At 40.0% G+C, this 25,366-nt stretch overlaps 1 protein-coding gene across 1 annotated transcript in view; it reads right to left on the reverse strand.

Annotated features, from left to right (window-relative positions):
• Window positions 1–8,757: 8,757 nt before the first annotated feature.
• BTBD7 (BTB domain containing 7) overlaps window positions 8,758–25,366 on the reverse strand; it is an 80,614-nt gene continuing 64,005 nt past the window's right edge. Inside the window, exons 5-11 of the mRNA XM_061182832.1 lie at window positions 23,774–23,849; window positions 20,558–20,718; window positions 17,567–17,710; window positions 14,956–15,145; window positions 14,360–14,538; window positions 12,175–12,609; window positions 8,758–9,912 (exon numbers count right to left, since the gene is read on the reverse strand). Coding sequence (XP_061038815.1) covers window positions 9,097–9,912; window positions 12,175–12,609; window positions 14,360–14,538; window positions 14,956–15,145; window positions 17,567–17,710; window positions 20,558–20,718; window positions 23,774–23,849 — 2,001 coding nt within the window. The 3' untranslated portion in view covers window positions 8,758–9,096. The remainder of the gene's footprint in view (window positions 9,913–12,174; window positions 12,610–14,359; window positions 14,539–14,955; window positions 15,146–17,566; window positions 17,711–20,557; window positions 20,719–23,773; window positions 23,850–25,366) is intronic.

Consider the following 25,366-nt stretch of genomic DNA (forward strand, 5'->3'; position numbering starts at 1 on the left):
GACTTTGTGGATGCAGATGCCTCGAAGTTTACAGACAAGTGACGCTGGCCCCAAATCCAAGGCTCTGCAAGATGTGAGGCTCACCCACTGGGAAAACCTCAGAGGAGGACGTCTTAACCCTGATGCTGACACAAAGGCTCAGGGCCGGCATCTGAGGCTATTCAGAATGGTGAGCTCCGGGGGTTTAGAGACCAAATAAAAAGGAGCCCACAGGCAAAAGGTGTGCAGACAAGGTACGTGTCGGTGGGTCCTTGAGGTGAAGTCAAGACCGAGGTGAGGCCCATGGTCCCAATGTCGTTATCACTGTCAAGTGTAAAGCTGCGTTTGGAGCTGGGACATTTAATGTAGGCTCAGCGGATGATGGCGAGCAGACCCACGATTCACTTCCATACTTTCTGTGAAGGGAGCATCCCTCAAACTCGGACAAATAAGCAAACGTGGAGGCAAAGGTCTCGGAGGGTCTGGGGAGCATGAGGGTCCCTTCCGGGGAGCTGTCACGTTACTGTCAATCGGACAGATGACCAATACTAGAAATGACCAAATGTCTCAGTTCATCTGCTTTGGTCCTGTTACAAGGGGGATGGCAGGTTCTGGCAACTAAGGACAGGGACCTTCACTGGGGTTCTCTAGAGGTTTTTTCAAAAAACATTTATTTATTTATTTTGGCTGCACCAGGTATTAGCTGCAGTGTGTGGGATCTTCGTTGCCGCATGTGAGATCTTTACTTGCCGCATGCAGGATCTAGTTCCCTGACCAGGGATCGAACCCAGGCCCCCTGCATTGGGAGCTCAGAGTCTTAGCCACTGGACCGCCAGGGAAGCCCCTCCCTAGAGGATTCTAAAATGAACTCCTGCTACTGCTGAATGATTTTTTTTTTTAAAGACATAGATAATGATTTTTTAAATTATTTATTTATCTTTTGCTGCATTGGCTCTTTGTTGCTGCGCGCGGGCTTTCTCTAGTTGCGGCGAGCGGGGGCTACTCTTCGTTGCGATGCACGGGCTTTTCTCATTGTGGTGGCTTCTCTTGTTTCGGAGCACAAGCTCTAGGCACGCGGGCTCAGTAGTTGTGGTGCACGGGCTTAGCTGCTCCGCGGCATGTGGGATCTTCCCGGACCAGGGCTCGAACCCGTGTCCCCTGCATTGGCAGGCGGATTCTTAACCACCGGGCCACCAGGGAAGTCCCTGAATGATTTCTGATACTTGGAGAAAGTAGCTGTGATTAGGAACTAACAGTCTTTTTTTTTTTTTTTTTTTTTGGCCGTGCCGCAAATCTTGTGGTATCTTAGTTCCCCAACCAGGGATTGAACCTGGGCCCTCGGCAGCGAGAGCACGGAGTCCTAACCACTGGACTGCCAGGGAATTCCCGGAACTAAGAGTCTTTTAAGAACAAATTATGCTGAGCTGGCCTCCTCCTCTTCCATGGGGGATAGACCCCAGCTGGGCTGCACATGGGCGTGTGACAGTCTCTCATGAGGGACGCGTGGAGGTGAAGAAGGGGGGTTGGCCATGACTCCCCACGCCTCACTACTCCCCCAGCCTCCGTGCTCTCCGCGCGCCTCTCCACCCTGAGCTCCTCACCCAGGCCATCGCCTCATCTCCCACGCACACTCCCACACCAACCCGACCCCACCTGGCTTCTCTCCCTATCCCGCCACCAAACCGCTCTTGCCAACCTCACCTTCTCCATGGTGCCGACCCAAAGCATCTTTTGAGCCTGATTTTCCAAAATCTCCGAGCAGCAGCCACTGAGTTAACTTTTGGGAAGGGGTGGAATTGATCCTTCATCTCTTAACCTTTAACTTGAAAAAGTAATACATGCAGGTAATTTAAAAATTCAACCAGTACAAAAAGTATACAACTAAGTTCCCCCCACCCGATTACAGTGCCCTTCTCTCTCCAGAGGCAGCCCTGCAAATGTTCTCATAGGTCTTTGCAGACGTTTTTATGAATATACAAGTTTATTATGTAGCTCCTTTTTCTTGTCTTCTCCACAAGTGGGAGCGTCCATATGCCCTCTTTTGTATTTTACTTCTTTCACTTTATAAATTTTGAAGATCATATTCCGTCCTTTTTGAACAGTCCCTGCCTGGCCTTCTGAGTACCACACTAGTTCTCTTTCTACCTGGTAGGCTGCCCTTGGTCAGCAACTCCCTCAAGCTGACCTATAAAGGTCGGAGTTCCTCAAAGTTCATTCCTAGGCTCTCTTTTCATCTTTAAACCTTCCCTACTAAGTCACCTTATCTACTCCCGAGGCTTTCAATGCCACCCATGTATGTGGACAATTCCCACCTGGCACCTCCAGCTTGGCCCCTTGCTTCTGAGTTCCCAGCTTACCTGGAATCACCACCAAGTGAACACAAGCAATGTTAAACTCATGGTCTTTCCCCTAGATCTGACGCCTCCTGCTCTCTCCCCACATCCAAGCAATGCCCAAGTCCTGTAGATACCACTCCCTAGCCATATTCCTCTCTGCTCTCTGTTGGCTACTCAAGCTGTCCCCTGGATGGCTGTGCCAGCCTCCTGCCTGGTTTCCTGACCCACTCCTGCTCCTCCTCAATCCAGTGATGTGGGGCATGCAAATCTGATTAACATTTATGCCCCTGCTTAAAACCCTATAGCAGTTTCCCGTTGTTCCTGTTAGGATCAACTTCAAAATCCTTGGCCTGCCCTGGAAGGGCTGGCAAGATGGGCTCAACCCTCGTCGCAGCCCACACTGGTTTCCCCAGGGCTCAGCCCCTCCTGCCTCAGGCTCTGCCTCATCCTGGAAACCTCCCAGGAAACCCGCTCCTCCTAGCCCCGTGACTCTGCCTTCCCCTGCACTTCGAAGGTCACTTCCACGTGGAAGCCTTCCCAATCCCAGGACCAGTAAGACCCCCAGCCTTCCCTCTGTAATGGTACGATGTCTTTTCTTCCTTGAGACCCTCACGTTCTTATGGGTGGGGCTGTGACTGTCTTGTTCATTCCTGTCACCTCAGGGCCTAGCAGGGTCTGGCGGGTAGAAGTTGCTTACTTATTGGATAAATGTTTGAACAAGTAAATGCCATGCTTGTACCTACCTCCACTCTCTGCACACTACGGTCCCCCTGCCTGGGCCACCATGCTTTCTGGTGTGCAGTACACCACCGTGGTTGAGAACTTGGGCTCTGTAGCCACAATGTCTGGGTTTGAACTCAGGCTCTGCCAACTTACTAGCTGTGTGACCTTGGACAAGTCACTCGTGCTTTGGTTTTCTCATTTGTAAAATGCACTAATAATAGTAGGTGATTCACAGAGGATTAAAGAAAACAATACTTAACTCATTGATTACAGGAAAAAAAACAATAAAGTGCTTTGCACTGAATCCAGCGTGTTTCTCCTCCCATTCATTCCTGGGCCATGTCAAGCCAGCCTTCCCCTCAGCCACAGTAACCTCCTATTGCTATGTACTGTTCCAATTGTCTCTCTAGCTAGTTTTTTTTTTTTTTTTTTTTTTTTTTTTTTTGGCTGCGTCGGGTCTTAGTTGCCCTGGGAGGGCTTAGTTGCCCCGCGGCATGTGGTATCTTAGTTCCCTGACCGGGGATCGAACCCGCGTCCCCTGCATTGGAAGGCGGATTCTTAACCACGGGACCACCAGGGAAGTGTCTCCCTAGTTTAAAGCTTCTGAGAATAGGTATCCTGTCTGCTTTATCTGCTACTCCACATTCCCAAACTCTGGGAAGAGTGGACTCAAGAAATATTCCTTAATGCACTGAGGAGAGGTAAGGCCTCAAGTAGCTAGGGAAGCTGGCCTGAACTCACTCTTCCAGGGGAATCCACAAGAACAGAAGTGAAAGTTGACTTACTCAATTTCCTGTTTTAGATTTTGAGGAAGCTCACCTCCAGAAACCTTAGGTTTTATTTTATCTTGATATTCCACAGTTAAACCTAAGATGGTTACGAAATATAAAAAGAGAATTGCCACAGTGAGGCACAAAGGGTGAAATGCTAGGATGGAACTTATTAGTGAAATGATTAAAGTAAAAATTTTAAATAGTGACTTTAAAAAACGGAAATTGGAAAACTTTCTATTTTGCATGTTTTTTTTTGGAAAACTAGACTCTAGATCATGACTCCATTTCCCTTTCAAATTGAAAAATATTAATGCTCCTGAGTTTGAATCTAAGCCAGGTGTCTGACACTTGGAGGCCTGTGAATCTTGGGGTGCATTTGGGTCTCTCACCGACTGACCACAGCCCTTCCAGTGACTGATTCATTCCAGTTGCTGGGTCCCTGTGTTTGGAATGCTGAACTTCCTCTGGAGAACCCTGTGCAAGTTACTTTTTTGCTCAAATTGTAAAATGAAATCTCTCAGAAATGCCCCAATGAAATCACAGAAAATTCTGAACTTGAATCAAATGAAACATGGTATTTCCAAGAAATCCATAATACTTTAAAAAAGCCTCTGAATAACTGAAAGCATAGAGACAGAGGAGAAGTCCACCTAGAAAACCTCCCACTTCTACCCTAGTGGTGGGGACAACATCGCTTCTGTAACTGAGGGCTGTGTGCTACCTGCTAAAACAGACTGTATCCAACTCAGCGGGTTCTATCCAAGCCATTTATTTGAAACGTCAACTATATGTAGGATAAAGTCAGTGTTACATGCTTGTCAGTAACAGTAGAAAAATAGAACCAGTGAAAACCTTTGTACAACTGTAATGATACTCAAAAGAGAAATGTATCATTTTACAATGCTTCACACAGACGAATTCAAGTTTGGAGGTACCTAAATAAAAATACTATATATTTCTTTAAAAAACACTATGTACATTTGAAGCGTAAACAAGTTTTACAAAGTACTGGTTATGCAGGTTGTAGAAAACACTTGCATAGGACATGAAATCAGTTTAAGAAAAATTTCTGAGCCTTTAGCATTGAAGGCACTTGACTTTATACCAGTAACAGCACAACCACAAGAAATGCAGTGTTGTAGAAGATACCACCTCTCTGATGCACAGACGTGGTACATAAACAGCAAGTGGAGTTCAGGAATCTTTATCGTTCAGCCACCCCACCTAAGAGCAGGATTCCGTCCCACGTGCCCACGGAACCCAGACACACAGTCACGTGCAGGTACACGATGAAGCTTCCAGAGCTCATTTCAGCTCTTAGACAGAACCCACGTAAACACACAGACACAAGAAGTTATTTTCAAGACACACACTTGCAAGTAATCTTTCTATAGAAACGGCCACAGCATTATAATATTCAGAATATGGAAGATTGACTCATGGTCTGAGGCTTTTCTAGAGGAAAAGAAAAATCAAAAAACTTGCCAATACAACAATTACATAACACCTATTGCAATCGACAGGACAAAAAGACAACTTAACATTTCATAAAACACTGTTCGTACAACAGTGTGAATGGAAAATAATACAATACCCTTTAGTGTGTGACGGTAATTCTTTTAGTAAGGTTATCTGTAATGAGGTTTTAAAGTAAACTCCTTAGTAGACAAAGTAAACCATTGCAGAACGGGGAATAGCACCCATCACTGCTGCTTTCATAGTAACCTTCAACAGTAAGTTGAAGGTCAACCAAATAATTAAAAAAAAAAAAAAAAGTCAAACATTTCCCTTTGAGTTCAGTCCTAAGATAAAAACATAAATGCCTTAGAATTGCAAAACCAGTATCTTACAAGTGTTTCACGAAACACATTTTCCCCTAAAAGGCGGATTTAAACATGAAAATACATATTTTGATGAGTAGTTACTGAGAAGTGTTCACCTTTCACCTCTAGAGACCAACACGCGGGGATCATCTTTGCGTCCCGCTGCTGCCAACACGTGGGGGTCATCTTTGCACCCTGCTGCTGATGCTGTCTATGCTGTTTCCCCTCCATCATCACCTAAATCCAAAGGGACAAGTATGGTCCACTGCTACTAGAGCTTGAACAACAAATCCAAAGAAGACCCAATAAAGAACAGTTTTTTAAGGAAGCATAAACAAGAATTAAGTAAAGTTTCACAGAGAGTTCAACCAAAAAAAAAAAAACAAAACTCAAATAAAAAGAACTCATTTAAAATCCTTAAAATCTACCTGGTTACCAAAATGTCAGGAGAGATTAGGTCTAGGGACATGCCTAGAAAAAGCTACAGGGGCGTGTGAGAAAGAGTATGTATAGTACATGGTAAATTCAAACAATGATTTTTTCAGGAATAATTTTTGCCTTTCATGCTGCTATCTTTTTCCCTTAGGAGTCACAGGTGACTCTGAACTGAAATTACTAATCAAAATCACAAAACTAAAACAGAAATATAAGAAACAGACCAACAGCATCTTGAAGAAACGTAGATCTTCTCCTTCCGCTCCAGGATCTAACTGGTATTCGCTAACCTCAACACGGCGGACACCAAAGGTGGCGATTGTCTAATGGCCTGATTGTCCGTGGCCTCGAGAGGAGATCTGGTATGTTGAGATTTGGTTCTCATGAAATTTCTACACCGAGTAAAATGCTAGGTCCCGTGGCCTAAATTTTATATTATACATGTTTATTTCTGAGAGCAATCTTACTCAGACTTCACATTTATCTTCGTACAGCACTGAAAGATTTTAATGCTTAGTAAGCACTAAAGAAAACTGAAGAGATGGGTTCAAAAGCCAGAGGCACATAGCTATTCAACCTACCCTACTGACCATACTTCACAAGATACATTAAAAGTCCACTAACACCTACCCTAACACAAAACCCACATCTGTTTACCTTCTGCAAGTCACAGCAGTCCACGATCCACAGCACGTTTCTCTCTATACATAGAGTTTAGCCAGGTATGCTACTAAATTATTAAAAGCAAACTTCATAAATTAAATAAAACTATGAACAGTGGCCACTTCTTTTATAATATTTTAGGGACGTGAAAGAATATTTAATAAATTTTCAGAAAAATGCATGTGTGGCACCAATAGCTCTTGTCTAACATTTTTTAAAACAACAGGTTGGAGATGAGAAAGATTTCCCCCACCAACTATGTCTACTCACTCTTATTTGCAGTACCAGCACAGCACAGTCTGAATTCAGAATAGAAATTTAAAACTGTATCAAAATAATTCATGTCAACACATGTATATAAATACACATTAAGGAATATGATGGAATTAACGCTTTGTGTTTCTGAGGAGAGACAGACTGAGATTGGCTTCAAAAGACACTGTCATCTATTACAAAGTCAAAAACCTCCTAAAAACAAGAGCAGAGTCCTAACGTTTTTCATCTTTAAAAAAAAGGAGCCTGAAAGGCGACGATGTGTAGCCGACCTCACAGTAGCCTGGTGTTGACTCTGGGAGATCTGGGGCTCGGTGTGCAGCTTGGCCGACATCGAGGGACACACGGGCAGCAGCTAACTAGCCAGGCAGCAGAGCGAGTGGCAGCGGTTTGCCGGTGTAGACAAACTGATGTGTTCCCATCTTTAAGACTATCTACTGTTAGGATTTTTTAAAATGTCAGATTATTCCTGAGTGTATATCCACAGGGTAAAAGTAGGAAAAGATTGTAAGAGAAACTACAGTTTCGGGAGAAATCAGAGTTCTTGACACCCAATAGAAACCTATTTACTTAAAAGTGCATGTCATTCATTTATATGGTAGCTTGTAAAGGCTCCCTAGCCCTGCATAGTTTTAGAGTGAGTGTGAGTGATTCAGAGTTTTATATATACATATACATACACAGAGAAGAGGCTCCCAAACATCCTTCACGGGAGGGAGTGTTCAGAAAGTCTCTTTTCTTCTAAGTGCTACGGCTGTGTGTGTATGTGTAAAAATAGAAAGTGAATGCTCAAATAATGTTGAAGTGATTTAAAAACTCAAATACGAATGTATTTACATTGGAGAGTAAGAAAAAAACAGTCCTTAGCTCACACATTGCCCTTCTAAGGGAGAGGATCTTAAAAGATCCCATGTGCTCAGTGGTTCAGTAAAATCCCAAACCAGCGTCCCCAGTGGAGTTCAAGTAGGACATGTAGTGTTTCACGGAAGAAAAAAAAAAAAAGGTTTCTTTTTCTTTTTTGGTGACAAAGCATTATGCATTATACAACAACTTTTTTAAAGGACACCAAAATTCAGACACACTTTGAAAAACACTTAAAAGAAAATATATGCTTACAAACACCAAATGACATCCGTAAGGCTGAAGCCCTTTTGTTTTTTGTTTTTTTTCCCACAGAGAGCAAGACGACTGAAGGCAGCAAGCAGTCACTCCCCCGACTCATCTGGAGAGTCGCAGCTCAGAACCAGCAATCCCGTAGGGCAAGCTTAAGTTACTTCGCTAATTCCACTTCTTTAGGATTCCAGGAAAGCCGATCGCTTTAGAACCTCATCTAGTGAAACTCTAATCCACACTACCAGCATCTGCAGTGATTCTAACAGCATCTGCACTGTGAGTAAAGCAATAGCTTTAGTCTGGACACAAAAGGCTTTTCTCCTTCTTGTTCTTTACTGAACCAGGAAACTTCAGGATCCTGACTGGATTCCTGCTGGAGGAATGAAGACCAGCTCCCAAGACTTATTTAAAAAGTACGACATTAGATTTATGAAGATTGAGCAGGAAGATTTCTGAACTAAAACAATTACTGAAAAGAGAGGAGCATTTTGATGTGCTGTTCTTTGGAATTTCTATAATTAAAAAATAAACACAGAACTATTTCATAAGAAAATACATCTTAGTGTGCAATCCAATGCACGTGGAAATTGCTAGATGAAAGGTAAAATGCAAAAAAGTATGAAAATACAGTCCTTTAAATGTGGCAATAAAGTTTAACATACTGATATAAAAACAATACAGATAAAACTACAAGTGCAAAAAAATTCCATCATTTGTAAAGAGAAAAAAAAAAAAAAAAGTGCCAGCTTGCTTGCTCTTAAAAATGCTTCCCCACACAATTGTTCAAACACAAAATAGACAGACGCAGCATTCAAAATAACCCTCTTAGCATGCCATGTCTAATAAACATGTATATACAAAAACTAGAATAAAATAATGTGACTGAGTTATCAGCTGGCATCAATACTCTAAGTTGTTGGGTTACATCATAAAATGGGATGTTTCACATCTCAGGCACAGACGACTTGGAGGTTGCTCTCAAAGGGCAGACTTTTTGTAGAGGAAGTCTGGCTTGCTTGGTGACCTCCTTCCTCTGCTGATTGAATCTTCCCTTTCCAAATCTGTATTTCGCTGAGCTCCATGGCCCAAGGACTCGCTGTCCGCCAGTCTTCTACCAGATCTCTCTTCTGGAGCTTCAGAGCTACATGCAGAATGTGAAGGTCTGTTAGGAGTCAGCCCAAAAGTCAAGTCAGTCTCCACTGCTGTTCGCCCCCTGACATGGGCTGGACCGTTGCCGGCATTTTCTGGGGCTGCCAAAGGGAAGTCCGACCGCTGGGGAGGCTGCTCAACAACATCGAGGTGTACCGGCTCATTCTTTTGTCTGTGCAGATGCCCGTCAGGGGAAAGTGGATATTCTCTCCTAGCTTCTTCCTGCTTTTTAGGAGAGGTCTGGCCAGGTAGGTAGGCTGACTTTAAGCCACTTGGTGATGCCTTATTGTGGCTATACAAATCGGGACCAAAATATCCACCTTGCGAAGGGGAAGGGGTGCGTCTGCCAGGAGCCGGAGTAGACGGTCTGCAAGCAGCATTCGAGAAGTCATAGAAATCTGGGTATTCCTGCTGATTTTCTCGAGTGTCTGTTTTTTGCTCTAGCGTGTGTTTCTTTCGAGATGTGTGTGTATGCCTCTGTGGAATACACGATAGATGCTGGGGAGGCCCTGGTCCTACTTCAGAAACTGACTGGCTTAATTCTGTGTCTACAGCAAGTTCGGGAAGCCTCCTATCCTTGAGTGACAGTGCGGACACTCCCATGGCGATGTCTGGCATTAGGTCATTTAGCACAGGTTGTGTACACTGCAAACAGAAACAAAACAGCGGGAGGGTTAAAAGAAAAAGGCCCGAGACGCCCTCTTTTTCAAATGATGTTCACTGATTTTTGTTTCCTCATTAGAAAAGTGATACATGCTTTTTTGGGGGGGGATTTTTTTTTTTTTTTTTTTTTTTTGGCTGTGCCATGCAGCTTGTGGGATCTTAGTTCCCCGACCAGGGATCGAACCCAGGCCCCCGGCAGTGGAAGCATGGAGTCCTAACCTGGACTCCATGGACCATCAGGGAATTCCCCTGCTTATTTTTAAAATGATAAAAATATAGAAAACTATAAGGCAGGGGCTTCCCTGGTGGCGCAGTGGTTGAGAATCCGCCTGCCAATGCAGGGGACACGGGTTCGAGCCCTGGTCCCGGAGGATCCCACATGCCGCGGAGCGGCTGGGCCGGTGAGCCACAATTACTGAGCCTACGCGTCTGGAGCCTGTGCTCGGCAACAAGAGAGGCCGCGATAGTGGGAGGCCCGCGCACTGCGATGAAGAGTGGCCCCCACTTGCCGCGGCTGGAGAAGGCCCTAGCACAGAAACGAAGACCCAACACAGCCATAAATAAATAAATAAAATTTAAGAGATAAAAGAAAATCAATAATGAAAAAAAAAAAAAAAAAAAAAAGAAAACTATAAGGCAAAACCCCCACAAAAACCTAACCTTCCCTACTTGAGATAACCATTGTTATTAGCATTTTGAAGCAGTTATCTCACCTTTTATATTTTGCACACATATTTTCATAAAATTTAGTGCATATATAACACTGCCACTAATACTATTTAAATTACTGCATACTATTCTCCACTGTATCGATGAGGCGTGACTTCTTAACCATTCTTCCACTGTTGGACCTTAAGGTTGTTTCCAATTTTTCATTATTATAATCAAGACTGTAATGAACATACAGATAAAACACCTTTGGAGGGAGTTTTATTTAAAATATAAAGTAGGACTTCCCTGGTGGCGCAGCGGTTAAGAATCTGCCTGCCAATACAGGGGACATGGGTTCGATCCCTGTTCCGCGAAGATCCCACATGCCGCGGAGCAACTAAGCCCGCGCATCACAACTACTGAGCCTGTGCTCTAGAACCCGCGAGCCACAACTACTGAAGCCCACGCACCTAGAGCCCGTGCTCCACAACAAGAGAAGCCAATGCAATGAGAAGCCTGTGCGCCGCAATGAAAAGTAGCCCCTGCTCGCCGCCACTAGAGAAAGCCCACGTGGAGCAACAAAGACCCAACGCAGCCAAGAATAAATACATTTATAAAAAATAAATAAATAAATAAAATATACAGTAGTAGAACTTTTGTAACTGTAGAACTGAGGGCCAGGCCAATAAGATGGGAATTTGGTTTATTCAACACTATCAACCTTTGCTGTTTCTTCTTTTTGGAGGGGTTGGGGGGCACAGCAGGGAAAGCGGATAGAAGGGTATAAGGTGAGGAAGGACCATAATTCGACCCAAGGCGTACACTAGTCCACAGCTTCCAAAAGGCCATCTTTTAATGAAGATTCCCTTAACTAATATATGTATCTTTTGTTCTTCTCTATATTGAACGCTATTGACAGTATGTGACTAAGCAGGCAGACTTAAAAATCACCACTGTTTTTTTCCCAAATGTATTATATAAAACAGAAATTCAACCTCTAATGCAGTGCAAAAATCAAGCAAAGAATTCTTGCTTAATTTACTACCTACTAGCACTAGTGACTGTCAAATGAGTGTTCTGATGGACTAGCTTGCTAGAGGCAGAGACATGCATGCGGGTTAATTTTCTGCCCATTTTATGAATGAGGAGTCTTCTGCCACATTGTTCCCGATGGTATACTCAGCTACAAGTAGCTTCCCCTTCCTGCCCCATCAAAGCCTTTGGTAGAATAGTAGACTCTACAGAATAGAGGTCAGGGCCAGACTCCAGACCCGTGCTTGAACACTATGAAACCGGTAACGTCATCTGCATTGTCCAGTAACCCCACCCTTCTGGACACCTGCACGCGAACATAAGGGAAGGCCCTGGCCTACTCCTGCCGCAAACACCTCGCCTCTCTTCTCCGTCCTTTCTCATCCCCCTACACTCTCTTTTTCTTTCTCTCTTCCATACCCCCTTAAGTCTATGCTTTCAGCTTGTCAGTAACACTTCTGGACACCGCTGAGTCCCAGTAGGGCTCCTGGGGCCAAGGAAACTGCTTCTAACGTTCCAGAAGCTTGTAATTTTAGGTAAGCTACTGAGGTGCAAACTTACCACTTGTCTCTCAGATGCTACTGCTGCTGAGGCGGCGGCGGCTACCGTCTGTCTCCCCAGCCCTGTGGCGCCGGCACAGTCAGGTCCTGCTGCTTGAACACCTGGCAGACAGACTGGAGGGGGCACTGCTTTAGGAGCTGCTCTGGAGTGAAACAGTGAATGATTACAGGGATAAGAGAACGAACGTGAAGGGTGTTGGCTGGGAGGTCTTTGTCTCCAGCCCGCTTTGAGGTGGTGATGGACTGGGGTAGCTGGGGGGTGGTACGGCGGTGGTGGAGGTGGCAAGGGTGGATGGAAGGCCACAAAAGAGTCCGGATCTGTAAACACGGTTTCTGCAGCGGGGGTACTGGTAACTCGACATCTCCCAGACTGCCTCATTGTCAAGAGTGGACTTTCATCTCCAAAACGTTCATCAGGAAAGAACTTGTGAGGATTCTAAGAAAGAATGGGGGGGGGCGGGGGAAAGGTAGGATATTTGTTAGCAGATTTCCTGGACAGAAATTTACAGGCTGAGAGAGTTAAGTGAGTACCTAGGAAAACCACATTCAGCAACAGTAAAAGGCACAACAGACTTTTCTAGGCCAGAAGCCCAAGGAAAAATTACCTTAAAAACAGTATAAAAGGGTAGAGTGCAGCAGCTATCAAGGAGAGCAGCTTCACTGAATACTCCAGAAAGCAGGTCAGTAATCTCTTGCAAGATTATGTGATAATCAAAAACAGGAAATAAAACCTAATGCAAATATGTCTTTGCTAAGAAAATAAAATTACCATTAAAAACAAAAGGAGGAACTAACACACTATTGTAAAGCAATTATATTCCAATAAAGATGTTAAAAAAATAAAAAAAATAAAAAAGTTTTAAAAAAAGGAGGAAAAGGCATATAAGTGAGGATTCTAGAACCTTCTGACAAAACATCTGTACACTTTCAGTCTGAAATAAAAACTACAAAATACTATTCCTTACCTATTATATAGAAATAAGTTTGATTAATATTTTGATAAACACTATATGGAAATTCTTAAATTGTAAAACTTACACAATTTAAGAGATCAAATTAAGATACAATTTAGAATGGCAAAGAGAATAGAAATGAACAGAAAACAAGCCTGTTTTAGAGATGGAAACCACAGTAAAAATTGAAAATCAAGAACCTAAAAATGGCCTCCTCCTTGCCTAAGGCCACCACACCATGTTCCCCTTTGAAAACTCAGGCTAAAGTGGCTTGCAGTCAGTGGCAAGAAAACAATTCAATCACTTGACCAGATGAAATTAAATTTTATTTTAGGCTCTACTTTAGTTGCTGTGAAGACTACTTTACACATTTTATACAAAAATGCTACTGTTTTTTGTACCAAATAATTACTAGAAATGGGTTTCTTCGTGCTAGTTTAAAAAGAAAAAAAAGCACTCATTCCTTGATTCTCATGCTTATAGGGTTTGAACCATCATGCAAAAAAAAATTCTTATAATAAAGGGGAGGAGAGAGGGAAAAAGAGGGGCATATGGAAGGTCTGTTAAGTATGTAGTAGGCTAAAACCCGAAATCTAGTGACCAAACCAGGGACAGAAGGCAGCGGAAGGCCAGAATTTTCTACTTTCTCTTCCACTTCCGTTGGGCGTACACACCATGAACTTTTAGCAGTTAGCATTTATGTGCTTAATATATACAAGAGGCATAGTTGCTTTACATACAGCAGCTCTTATCTTCACAACAATTCATTTTACAGGTAAGGAAACTGATGCGCAGAGTGGTTAAGTAACTTGCTCCAAGTTAACTAATTGGTAAAAGCAGCAGAGCCAGGATATAAACCCAGTTCTCATGCCAGAGCCTGTGCCCTGTCCACTCTACCACACTGCCTCCCACTGGGGGCTTTCAGGTCATCCAAGACACCAGGGACAGTCAGAGAGCACGTACAAAGAAGAAGACATGCTACGAGGGCTCCTTGGGATATCTAAAATACTGCCTGAGTGACAGTCAAGGTTCCCTATATTTTAATTTTTTTTCAAGTATTAAAACATTGAGTATTTATTTAGAATTAGAAATCACAAATTGCAAATTTTAAAATATGACATATAACACAACATCACAAAATCCAAGAGAACACCATAATATTTTCATTGTTAATAATAACTGACAATCTAACACAAGGCTCCCTATTTTAAATGGTTTAGTGCCGTTTCCCACCTGCAAGAGCTCTGCAGCAGCATCTGCGAGCCCGAACTCTCTCAATACTCGAATCTGAATTTCATAGCTGACTGTGGCGCCTTCCCCACAGTTAAGCGCGTAGGCCCTCTGCACCTGCTCAGTGTGTCGCAGCTCCTGCAGACGTCTGACCATGTCTTTCATAATGAGGAGACAAGGAACTGGAAGAAGAGAAATAGTTTGTAGGCACAATACCTGAGCTACACAAAAGACCACCTGTTGAATGCAAGAAAAAAAGCATGTGTTTTGCATCAGAATCTTCTCATAAATTTTTGATAGTATTTTAATTTCCTGGAAAGATAGTAATTTATATACTTCTAATTATTTTTTAAGGTTTTAAAATTTCACGGTGTCCAAAAGGCCCTTGGTAATACCAAACAGCTCCTGAACTGCATTATTAGTTCACAGCCCAAATAAAATTTTACTTGCATATATTCTCTTCTGAATCTCAGGATACTTCAGAAGTCTTTTAAATATATTCACTCGTTTATTCAAATAATTTTTTGAGCCCTGACTATGCAAAATATGATCAGATTATTCATTTAAATACAATGCCTGAAACAAGGTTACTGCCTTACCTGGGATTTCATTTGCTACAACCGAAGGAGGGCTTGACTGGTTACTGCTGATCTGCTGGTGGCTGATCATGTGACAGCACTGTGGCACGGCGTTATTGACCATGTAAAGTGTGTCTGGCACATTGGACATTCTAACCATTCTCAAACGCACAAGATCTGTTTGTTCCACCATCATCTCGTCTAGCACTGACTGAAAACAATTCAGTATTAACAGAATTAGTCAACCTTACACCTCTGCTAAATCACATTTAGAGAAAGATTACCGCCATCATCATATAAAAAGGGAATTAATTTATTGTTTCCAGTGTATGACACTTAAAATTAGTGGTGAAAGGAAAAAGTACCCTAATCTCTTTAATTTTTTCCTACCTCTTTAATTTTTAAAGGATCTTTTTGGAGCATCTTTGAAAAGAAAGAATCATTTTCTGAAAAATCTGCTTTTTTTTTTTTAATTTACTTTTATTTATTTTTTGCTACATTGGGTCTTCGTTGCTATGCACGGGCTTTCTCTAGCTGTGGCAAGCGGGGGCTAGTCTTTGTTGTGGTGAGTGGGGTTCTCATTGCGGTGTCTTCTCTTGTTGTGGAGCATGGGCTCTAGGCACGCGGGCTCAGTGGTTGTGGCTCACGGGCTCTAGAGCACAGGCTCAGTAGTTGTGGTGCACGGGCTTAGTTGCTCCGAGGCATGTGGGATCTTCCCGGACCAGGGCTCGAACTGGTGCCCCCTGCATTGGCAGGCAGATTCTTAACCACTGAGCCACCAGGGAAGCCTGAAAAATCTGCTTTTAATTGAAGTATTTGAAATTTGAAGAAGGGATATAAAATTAATCAGAAGTAACTTATACATAAAGTTACTATAAAGAAAACAATGTATATATGTATATAAATATACATATATATTTATATATGTATGTATATGCAACAATGTACATAAATATCAGAGCCAACAAGAAATGCTCAAAATATAAAATATTAAAGACTGATATTAAATTCAACAGACCTATACATAAACCTAATTGTTAAGTAAGTTTCAGATGAATCTATCTCAACAAACTGCAGAACGGTCAAAATGGCATCATGTAAAAACATTTTCCGCATTTACTGGGGGCATTTTTCTGCTTATGCATGGGTACAGGAGGACTGTCTGATCAGCTTACTGCTGCTCCGTTTTGAGACAGAGCAGAAGGGAGGGTAGATCTAGTTTATTACGGGCCTTTTATCACCAGACTCAACCTTCCAAGAGGCCTCAGCTGCCTGAGTGACTTCAATCATCGAACTTAACTTCAGAAAGACCAGACCCAACCATTCTGCTTTTTTCCTCTGTTTTATAACTATTTAAAGTGTCAACTACACGGGGGGGGGGGGGGGAGGGATAAATTGGGAGATTGGGATTGGCATATACACACTACTATGTATAAAATAGACAACTAATAAGAACCTACTGTATCGTACAGGGAACTCTATTCAATACTCTGCCATGACACATGGGAAAAGAACCTAAACAAGAGTGGATAGGGACTTCTCTGGCAGTCCAGTGGTTAAGACTTTGTGCTTCCAATGCAGGGGGCACGGGTTCGATTCCTGGTTGGGGAACTAAGATCCTGTGTGCTGCACAGTGTGGCCAAAAAATAAAAATTAAAAATAAATAAATAAATAAAAAGAGTGGACATACGTATAACTGATTCACTTTGCTGTACAGCAGGAACTACCACAGCGTTGTAAATCAACTATACTCCAATGCAAATTAGTTAAAAATAAAATAAAATTGGTAAACTGGAAAAAAAAAAGTGTCAACTACTCAATAAGGGATAGATTATCATCCTATTCAATAAAATAAACCTCTTCCAAATCCTTTCATAGACATATCTTAAACTAGGGACTCCAACAATAAAAATGAGAAAAATTTTAAGATAACTATGTTTCTAAACCCAAACACATTGTTTTGCCTGTTAATTCATTTCATTAAGCTTACTGGTGATTTCTGACTTTCAAAGACTGTCAGTTCCTCAAAAGGTCACCCCAAAGATCTTACGGCTGAACATTTCTAATAAAAATTGCAGTATTTCATTTTCCATTACCATATTTACGTGGCGAGTTCTTTATGTTATAATATACATAATGCCAACCTTTTACTTAATAGGCCTAAAATTTTGTCTTAGTTTGTATACTTATTCCAAAACTAAACACAATTTCCAGCAGCCACTACAAAAATATGTTACAAGAAGTCATGGCATTTCTTTAGTTTACAAAAGGAAGAAAATATGTGTGCAATCTTCTTTCAAACATTTTTCCCACCCTGAAGATCACAAAATACTGACGACCATTTCAGTAAAATGAAAAATTTTTTCTAAGCTAACAGTTTGCAAGAAAAACTGAGATGAGAAAAATGTAAAATGCAATTTAATATGACCTAAGTTATAAAAATAAAAACATGCTTGATAACTCAACATTTGGAAAAGTACTCTGGTGAGTAGTCAAACTAGAATTTACTTTCACTTTCCTTATTATTGGACATTTAGACTATTTCCAAATATTTAAGTAATATCACAATAAATGTCTTTGTGTTTATCGTTTGTAACAAAGTAGTCTAACATCTTAAAATGGTTTTTATTACCTTTGCTTCTTCTACATAGGGAGAGAACAGTCGAGGACGAACATATATTCCAGCATTTTTTTGCCGTAACCAGGCATTTGACTTTCCACCTTCTGTTGTAGGAAGCATATCTGATGGAGGAGTACTAATCAAGCCTCTTTTCATCTTGAAAAAAAAAATTTTTTTTTTTACAGAAACAGATTTGTGTAGCACCACAATATTACAAAGATAAAAATAATTATACCTATAAATCAAAATGTTTGAACTTTAGCATTTAAATACAAATGTAGGAACATATGTGAAATTTAAAAATACTTCAAATGTTCAATAATATTTAAAGGATTCAGCAAGCCATAAAAAGGTACTACAATTTTCCATTTTTCTCTACATAGAGGAATGATGTTTTAAAAACAAGAGCTATACTAATAATTAAAAATATAATGAGTCAGACTAACTTTCAGAACTCTTAATGAGAACCAATTTGTTTTTTTCCTTACTCATCTGGGAACTGATTCCTCCCCACCCTACCCTCCTCAAGACAAAACGAGCACATTCCTGGGCCTGTATCTACAGTACAAAGATGGACAGTCTGCATGGTGATTAGGGGCAGGGGCTCTAAGGGAAGGCGAACTTGGCTCAAACCCTAACTCTCCATTTAACAGCCACGTGACCATGGACATCTCCTTTTACCTGGGCCTCACCTTAAGGGCCCCTAGATAGCCCTGGAGATGGGACACTGCACAACTAACTAAATGTGTTGGCCCTGTTGTTCCCACATCTACGCTAGGAGACTATAAATCAAGTCCTTAGAGCCCATGAGGTGATTGTGAGGAGTGAATGAAGGTAAGGAAGGTAAGCAGCGCCTGGCACAGTGCTTAGCATACACTAAAAGAGCATTATGGTTTACAGCCATTATTAGCAAACTTTTACTGGGGACTTGCTATGTGTTAGGCAGGGGAGTAAGAGCAGAGATATATATTTTCTAAGTCTATTAAACAAAAGTTCTAAAATTTTTTTCTAAACCAAATTCAGGGATCAATTTGGTTTGAGTCCCAGGTTTTAAACAAAACCAAACATTGTTTCTTTAATATTATTCTTGTTAAATATAATAAACGTCTAATTGCTGCATTAAAATCATGTTGAACTAATAAAATATAGCAATAGACATATTTTGAAAATAGGAAAAAACCCCACAACTCTAATCTGTTACAACTGTAATAATGTTGATATATTTCCTTCCAGTCTTTTTCAAATGAATTTTTACCTAACTAAATTTTAGAATACATAAAAATACACATTTTTCGTATGCTAACACATATATATGGAATCCAAAAAAAAAAGGTCATGAAGAACCTAGGGGCAGGACGGGAATAAAGACGCAGACCTACTAGAGAATGGACTTGAGGACACGGGGAGGGGGAAGGGTAAACTGGGACAAAGTGAGAGAGTGGCACGGACATATATACACTACCAAATGTAAAACAGATAGCTAGTGGGAAGCAGCCGCATAGCACAGGGAGATCAGCTCGGTGGTTTGTGACCACCTAGAGGGGTGGGATAGGGAGGGTGGGAGGGAGATGCAAGAGGGAGGAGATATGGGGATATATGTATACGTATAGCTGATTCACTTTGTTATAAAGCAGAAACTAACACACCATTGTAAAGCAATTATACTCCAATAAAGATGTTAAAAAAAAAAAGTAAAAAAAACAACACATCTTTTATTCTTCTTTCTAAAATTATATTCCATTATTATGTTGCTATATTAGTCTTTACAACCATTGGTCAGGGCAGGCAGCAAAATATTCTGTCAAGTAGTTGTGCTATAATTTATTTTCCCTGTTATTAGATATTTAGGCTATTTCCCAAAATTTAATGATGGTGCTACCAATGTACCAGCTATACTTCCCCTATGGAACAGTAATATTATTTCAAAAATCAGTGACCTAATAGGTAAAAAAATGATAACTTACTGTTTTATTTTGCTTTCTTTGGTGTGTGTGTGATGACTAGTGAGACTGAACATTTTTCTAATCAGAGAGTCCATAAATATTTAATTATTTTCTTCTAGTTTTTCCATATTTCAACTTAATATTTAATTCTTCAGTCTAACAGGGATTAATTTTGTGTGCAAGTGAAATGAGGGTTTAACTTTAAGCACATTTCTTCCCCCTCCCACTGGTGGTCAGTATAGTACTGCAGTGATTTGTGATAGCTCGCTTATTATATGCTTCATTCTTATACTAATTAGGATCTTTTTCTGGGCTATTTTGTCTTCTCTATTATGCTAGCACCACAGATTAACAGTTAGAGTTTTAAAATATACTTTACATTATGGAAGAGTTATCCCCCCTTACTTATGTTCTTTTTAGAGAACTTAAAAAAAATTCTTATCAGTTTTTTTCCAGATGACTTTTATAATGTTTCTGTGCAGTTGAATAATAAACTATTATGATGTTTACAACATCATATTAAAGTTATAAACCAATATGTGAAGAATATTTATTTTCCCCATCCATTAATTACAGCAATTCTTACAGTCTAAAAAATTCACTTAAAAAATTATGAAAGTAACATAATCAGTCAGCTCCATTAATTTTTACCTGAAATACAATTATAAGATTCATTCATCCCTTTTACACTGAACTAATCTCCTTCTCTCTTGCTCTCTGATGTACTGCTATTCTTAAAGAGTCTCCAAAGGTAATTTCTACCCTTTCCTTTTTTAATAAGGACTACTTGATCTACACTGATAAATGGCTGGATCAACTCCACTAGAAACAATCCTCTTGCAAAAGTAAGACTGATATATCCACTCAACTCTCATCCACCAAACATTTATTTGTGCCACGTGCCAGACACTGGGGACACGATACAGTACAAAACAGACATCTGTCTCTGCCCTCATGGAATTTAGTTTCATGATACTCCATTAGTAGACATTATTTACAATGATTTAAAAAAAAAGACACTTTCTTTTCATGAAAGGGATAAATGAAAAAAGACACTTACTGCATCACTTAGGACTTCACTGTTTATAGGTAAAATATGTTCAATTCGCACAAAAGGTAAGAGAGAAGAAAGGATCTCTCTAAGCTCTTCGATGTCCAGGTCTCGTCTTTTTACACCTCTCTTGTTCACACTGTGAGCAGTGCCACTCAGTAAGTTTGGCTCTATGATAGAGACAGAAAATGAGAAGTCTCCAACCAAATCCAAATTTTCAGAGAAAGGCTTTCTTTCTTCTCTAGTACACTTTCAGTAACACTCTTTATATTAAGTATATCTGCTTCAAAAAGCGTTATAAATAAATTATTTTTATGTCTTAAGAAGTTTTCATAATAGAGATACTCTCAAAGAAAAAAGCATGGTGTCAACAGTACAATAACATTCTTTATGATTGTTCTACATTAAAGAATACAGAATTCTTTTCCATATACTAACTCAAAGGAGAAAAAACGACAATCTATTAAAATCTAGTTTGACCAAGGGCTTTTTCTTAAGGTTTCTCACTTTTGTGACCAGTTTTTTAAAAAGTACAATAAGGGCAATGCAGGCCAAATGTTATTTCTGATCACTGTAGGTTATCAGTATGCTCATTAGGCTACTATGTATATTTAACAGCAATTTAATGAGATTCTAAAATTATATCACCTGGTATCTTAAAGCAGCAAAACCTAATGTACACTCTATCTGACTTTAAGAATTTTATGAGCCTCCTAAATTTCCGTAATATGGGAATGTTAATGCATAAAAGTGAACCTTTTGACATCTGACGTGTAATACCACTGTCCAGAGCAGAGAATAAAATGTTTTCTTCATTGAGTATTAGTGAAAGGGGAAAATCTGAAGTGCATATATATGCTTTTGATATTGAGGTGGGAAGGAAAATTTCATATTTGGGGAATTTTTAATCATATCTTTAAACCAGGGGGCTGTATTTTTTTCTTCCTTAAAAAAATAAGATCTTTATCATTCACAAATATAAATGCTGGATTTTTTGCAAACACTACAGGCAAACTGGTATTTCCCTTAAATCACGTGATAGATAGATAAAGAGATATTGTTTTTTGAGAGGGTAAGATATTTTTGGAGTCATTCAAAATAAAATTATTGCACGTGTGTGGAAAAAGGGTTTTTTTTTTTCTCTTGTCTTGCTATGCTTTGGCTTCAGTACTTATAAAAGGCACTGCTTTTCAAAAGAAATTTTTTCTCAAAGTAGTGGTGTCCTGGTTTCAAACGAAATATTACAAGAAATTCCCAAATATGTAACAGGTAAGGGCAGAAACCTTATGTATGAAGGGGACTGAAACAAAGGGCACCCTGGTTCGTGCAGCGTCCTCCTTCCTCATCCCTGTGAAAGAGCCTTCCATTCTAACCCAGCCTGAAAACCACTGTTTTTTAAGGGAAATTTTATCAAGGATGTTCATTATCTGCTCAAAATAAATATGACATTTCATCATTACCAGCCTTACATCAACGAACAAGCCTATGATGATTATGTAGCATTATATACAATCAACTCTTGTTATCTGGGGTGGTTTTGTTCTCTAAAGCCGCCACAGTTAGTGAACACTGAACCACTGCTCCTTAGGGAAACACAGGGTTCGGTCCCTGAGAGCCTCTGGTCACATTAGTTTTGTTAACCAATCAAGACATAACCTTGCTTTATGTGTGTTTCTGTTTAAAGACACCTTATTGGTACATATTGTTGATTCATTAACAATGAACTCACAGCCAACAGCACCGTAACTTGTGCCTGAATTATGCTTATCAACACATACATTTTCTCCGTAAAGCACATCACAGCACTCGTGGACTTAGTAACACTAGACAGTACTAAGCATTACACTAGGAGGCCATTTTAGACCGTGGGATCACCAGAAAAACCCATAAAGATGTGAAAAACACGGCACTAAAAAGATTACGAAAAGGACACTGGTTTGAGAGCTGAAATAAGACGGCAGAGTGTCACTCTGTTCTACCTTAAGCTGGAAACGTATGACTCAAATTTTGTGTCACTCTGCACATCTCTGCAAATGAACATGCAAGTGTCATGAGTACTGATTTGGGGATCACAAATAAATTTTAGCAAGTAGGTGAATTTGAAAATATAGAATCTGCAAATAAGGATAAACTGTATAATGGCATTTCAAAAATGTCCCAAATTAATAGTAGTGGTTTTTGTATTTAAAAAATTTCAAATCTGAAATTGCTAAAGGCTTTTAGCAAAAGATAAATTAGGAGAAATAAGATAGGAGGACTGCTTTTGTTCCCGAGCGCGCTTGGGTTGTAGTATATTAAAGGGACACTATAAAAAGATATTTAAAGGCAGGTTTAGCTTGATTTTTTAAAATATATTTTAAAATGTGGGCAGAACAACTCTGTAAGTGTACTAACAAACACTGACTTGAACACTTTAAAAAGGTGAACTTTATGGTATGTAAATTATATTCATATAAAGCTGTTGAAAATGACAGGAAAGGGAAACCTGCATTTAATTTTTCTAACATTTTGATTTGGGTTCACTACATAGAGGAACACAGTATTCTATGAAAGAAGGAGCACAGGTGGGTGGGCTAACCCTAGATATAAATATAAGACTGCTATAGAATCATAAGCTTCCAAAGTTCAGTTAAAATCATAAGCTACATATGATGCCTCTATCTCTTCTGCAGTATCCCCAGCTGGAGGCCATTCAAAAGGATCATTTCTCCTTTACCTTCCACAAAAATTTAAAATAAACAACAAATATACTCTCTTTGGGTAGTCATATATTTTTTTTTCCCTTGAGGTAAAATTCACATAACATAAAACTCACCATTTTAACCATCTTAAAGTGTACAGCTTAGTGGGACTTTTAGTACATTTAGAATGTTGTGCATCTATCACCACTATCTAATTCTAGAACATTTTCATCAACGACATGCTTTTGTAACATTTTAATTAAATGAAAAATTTCACTCTAATACTTCCATAAATCAGTCAACATATATTATTAAACACATAGAAAGATAACATTAAGAGTATCGCTTTAAAGTTGCAAAATTAAATTTTCTGGTATATTTATTTCTAACAAAGTATACCCTTTCCACTAAAGGATTCTACTGATTGTAAAAATTTCTGTTTTCACCAGGCAACAGTGGCAACTGTCAAAAGACTGTTGTGCAGCATGCACTTCAGGAACTTTCAGGAAAAGCTTACAGTTGCAAGCTAGTTTTCTGAGCTTACCTCTGTCTGCTATTCTCTTCATTAACTGATGCTCACCCCATTTAATCAGATATTTAAGGACATCTTGTTCACTTGCCTATAATAAAAAACGGTTTACATTTATTTTAGTGCAATCAGATAGATGGTTAATCTCATTAATGACTCTTCCTAGGTCATAAAGTAAATACAACGTGCAACTTGCCACGCTTCACTCTTTACACTGGCTGTTTCCAATGTCTGAGCTAAACCTGTGGTGTATCAGCAGCAAATACACAAGACCGAATGACATGTGTTTTGTCCAGTAACCTCACTCTTGGCTCTAATTAAATTTTTATTCTTATTTCCATCTTTATTTTTTCTTTATCTTGTTTTCTTCCCCTGTTTTAAATTTATCTTACTATATGGTTTCGATACAGCTGGCTTAAATTCTTTTTGGGACAATATGGAGATAAACAGATGAAAGTAAAAGTGTAAGGATACAGTGTGACCGCTATCTCCTGCAGGAGCAGAAAAAAACAAGTATGGCAACTTGTTTTGGCAGAAGACACTACAATCTCCACAAAGTATGCTACTGACTGGTGAAGGACCCCTCAAGCACTGTCTGTGAAATGGCAATGTGCCCCTCATTCTTTTGCACTTTTTTTTTTTTTTTTTTGGCTGTGTTGGGCCTTAGTTGCTGTGTGCGGGCTTTCTCTAGTTGTGGCGAGTAGGGGTTACTCTTCATTTCAGTGCGCGGGCTTCTCATTGCAGTGGCTTCTCTTGTTGCGGAGCACGGGCTCTAGGCGCACAGCCTCCATAGTTGTGGCGCGCGGGCTCAGTAGTTGTGGCTCGCAGGCTCTAGAGCGCAGGCTCAGTAGTTGTGGCTCGCGGGCTCTAGAGTGCAGGCTCAGTAGCTGTGGCGCATGGGCTCAGCTGTTCCGTGGCATGTGGGATCTTCCCGGACCAGGGCTTGAACCCATGTCCCCTGCATTGGCAGGAGGATTCTTAAGCACTGTGCCACGAGGGAAGCCCCTCTTTTGTACTTTATTTAAAATCTGAGGGCAAAATCTAGGCTGCTGTCCAAGGTTTTTACTTTCTAAGAAGAAATGCAAAGCATCTAAAAACAATAATTGAGAGAACTGACAAATCCTAACTCCCATAATGTCTGCATCAGGACAGTGAAATAAGGTTAATGAACACAGATCCTAAATAAATCAAAACCAATTATGACAACATTTGTACTGCATCAGTACAGTGAAATAAGGTTAATGAACACAGACCCTAAATAAATCAAAACCAATTATGACAACATTTGTACTGCAATCAAAGCAATATATGAAGGAAAAACACAGATGCTAAGTGGATTTTTAAAATCTTCATTTCTGACTGAGACGGAAGCATTTCATAATTTTTCTGGTACAAATACAAAGAAACAGGAAATGGCTCAATGAGTTTATGACTTCATAACATTAAAACTGTTGTACAAAAAAAACCCCAAAAAAACCTGTTGTACAGTTTCTAGCATAAAATTCATACAGCCAATGCAAAAAGAAAAAAAAAAGAAAAAAAAACTTGAACATATTCTACCTGAAAGTATTTTTTTACAATATTTTAAATCTATTGTTAGTTTAAATT

Source organism: Eubalaena glacialis, chromosome 2, assembly GCF_028564815.1.
Source record: "Eubalaena glacialis isolate mEubGla1 chromosome 2, mEubGla1.1.hap2.+ XY, whole genome shotgun sequence".
Classification (NCBI taxonomy): Eukaryota; Metazoa; Chordata; class Mammalia; order Artiodactyla; family Balaenidae; genus Eubalaena; species Eubalaena glacialis.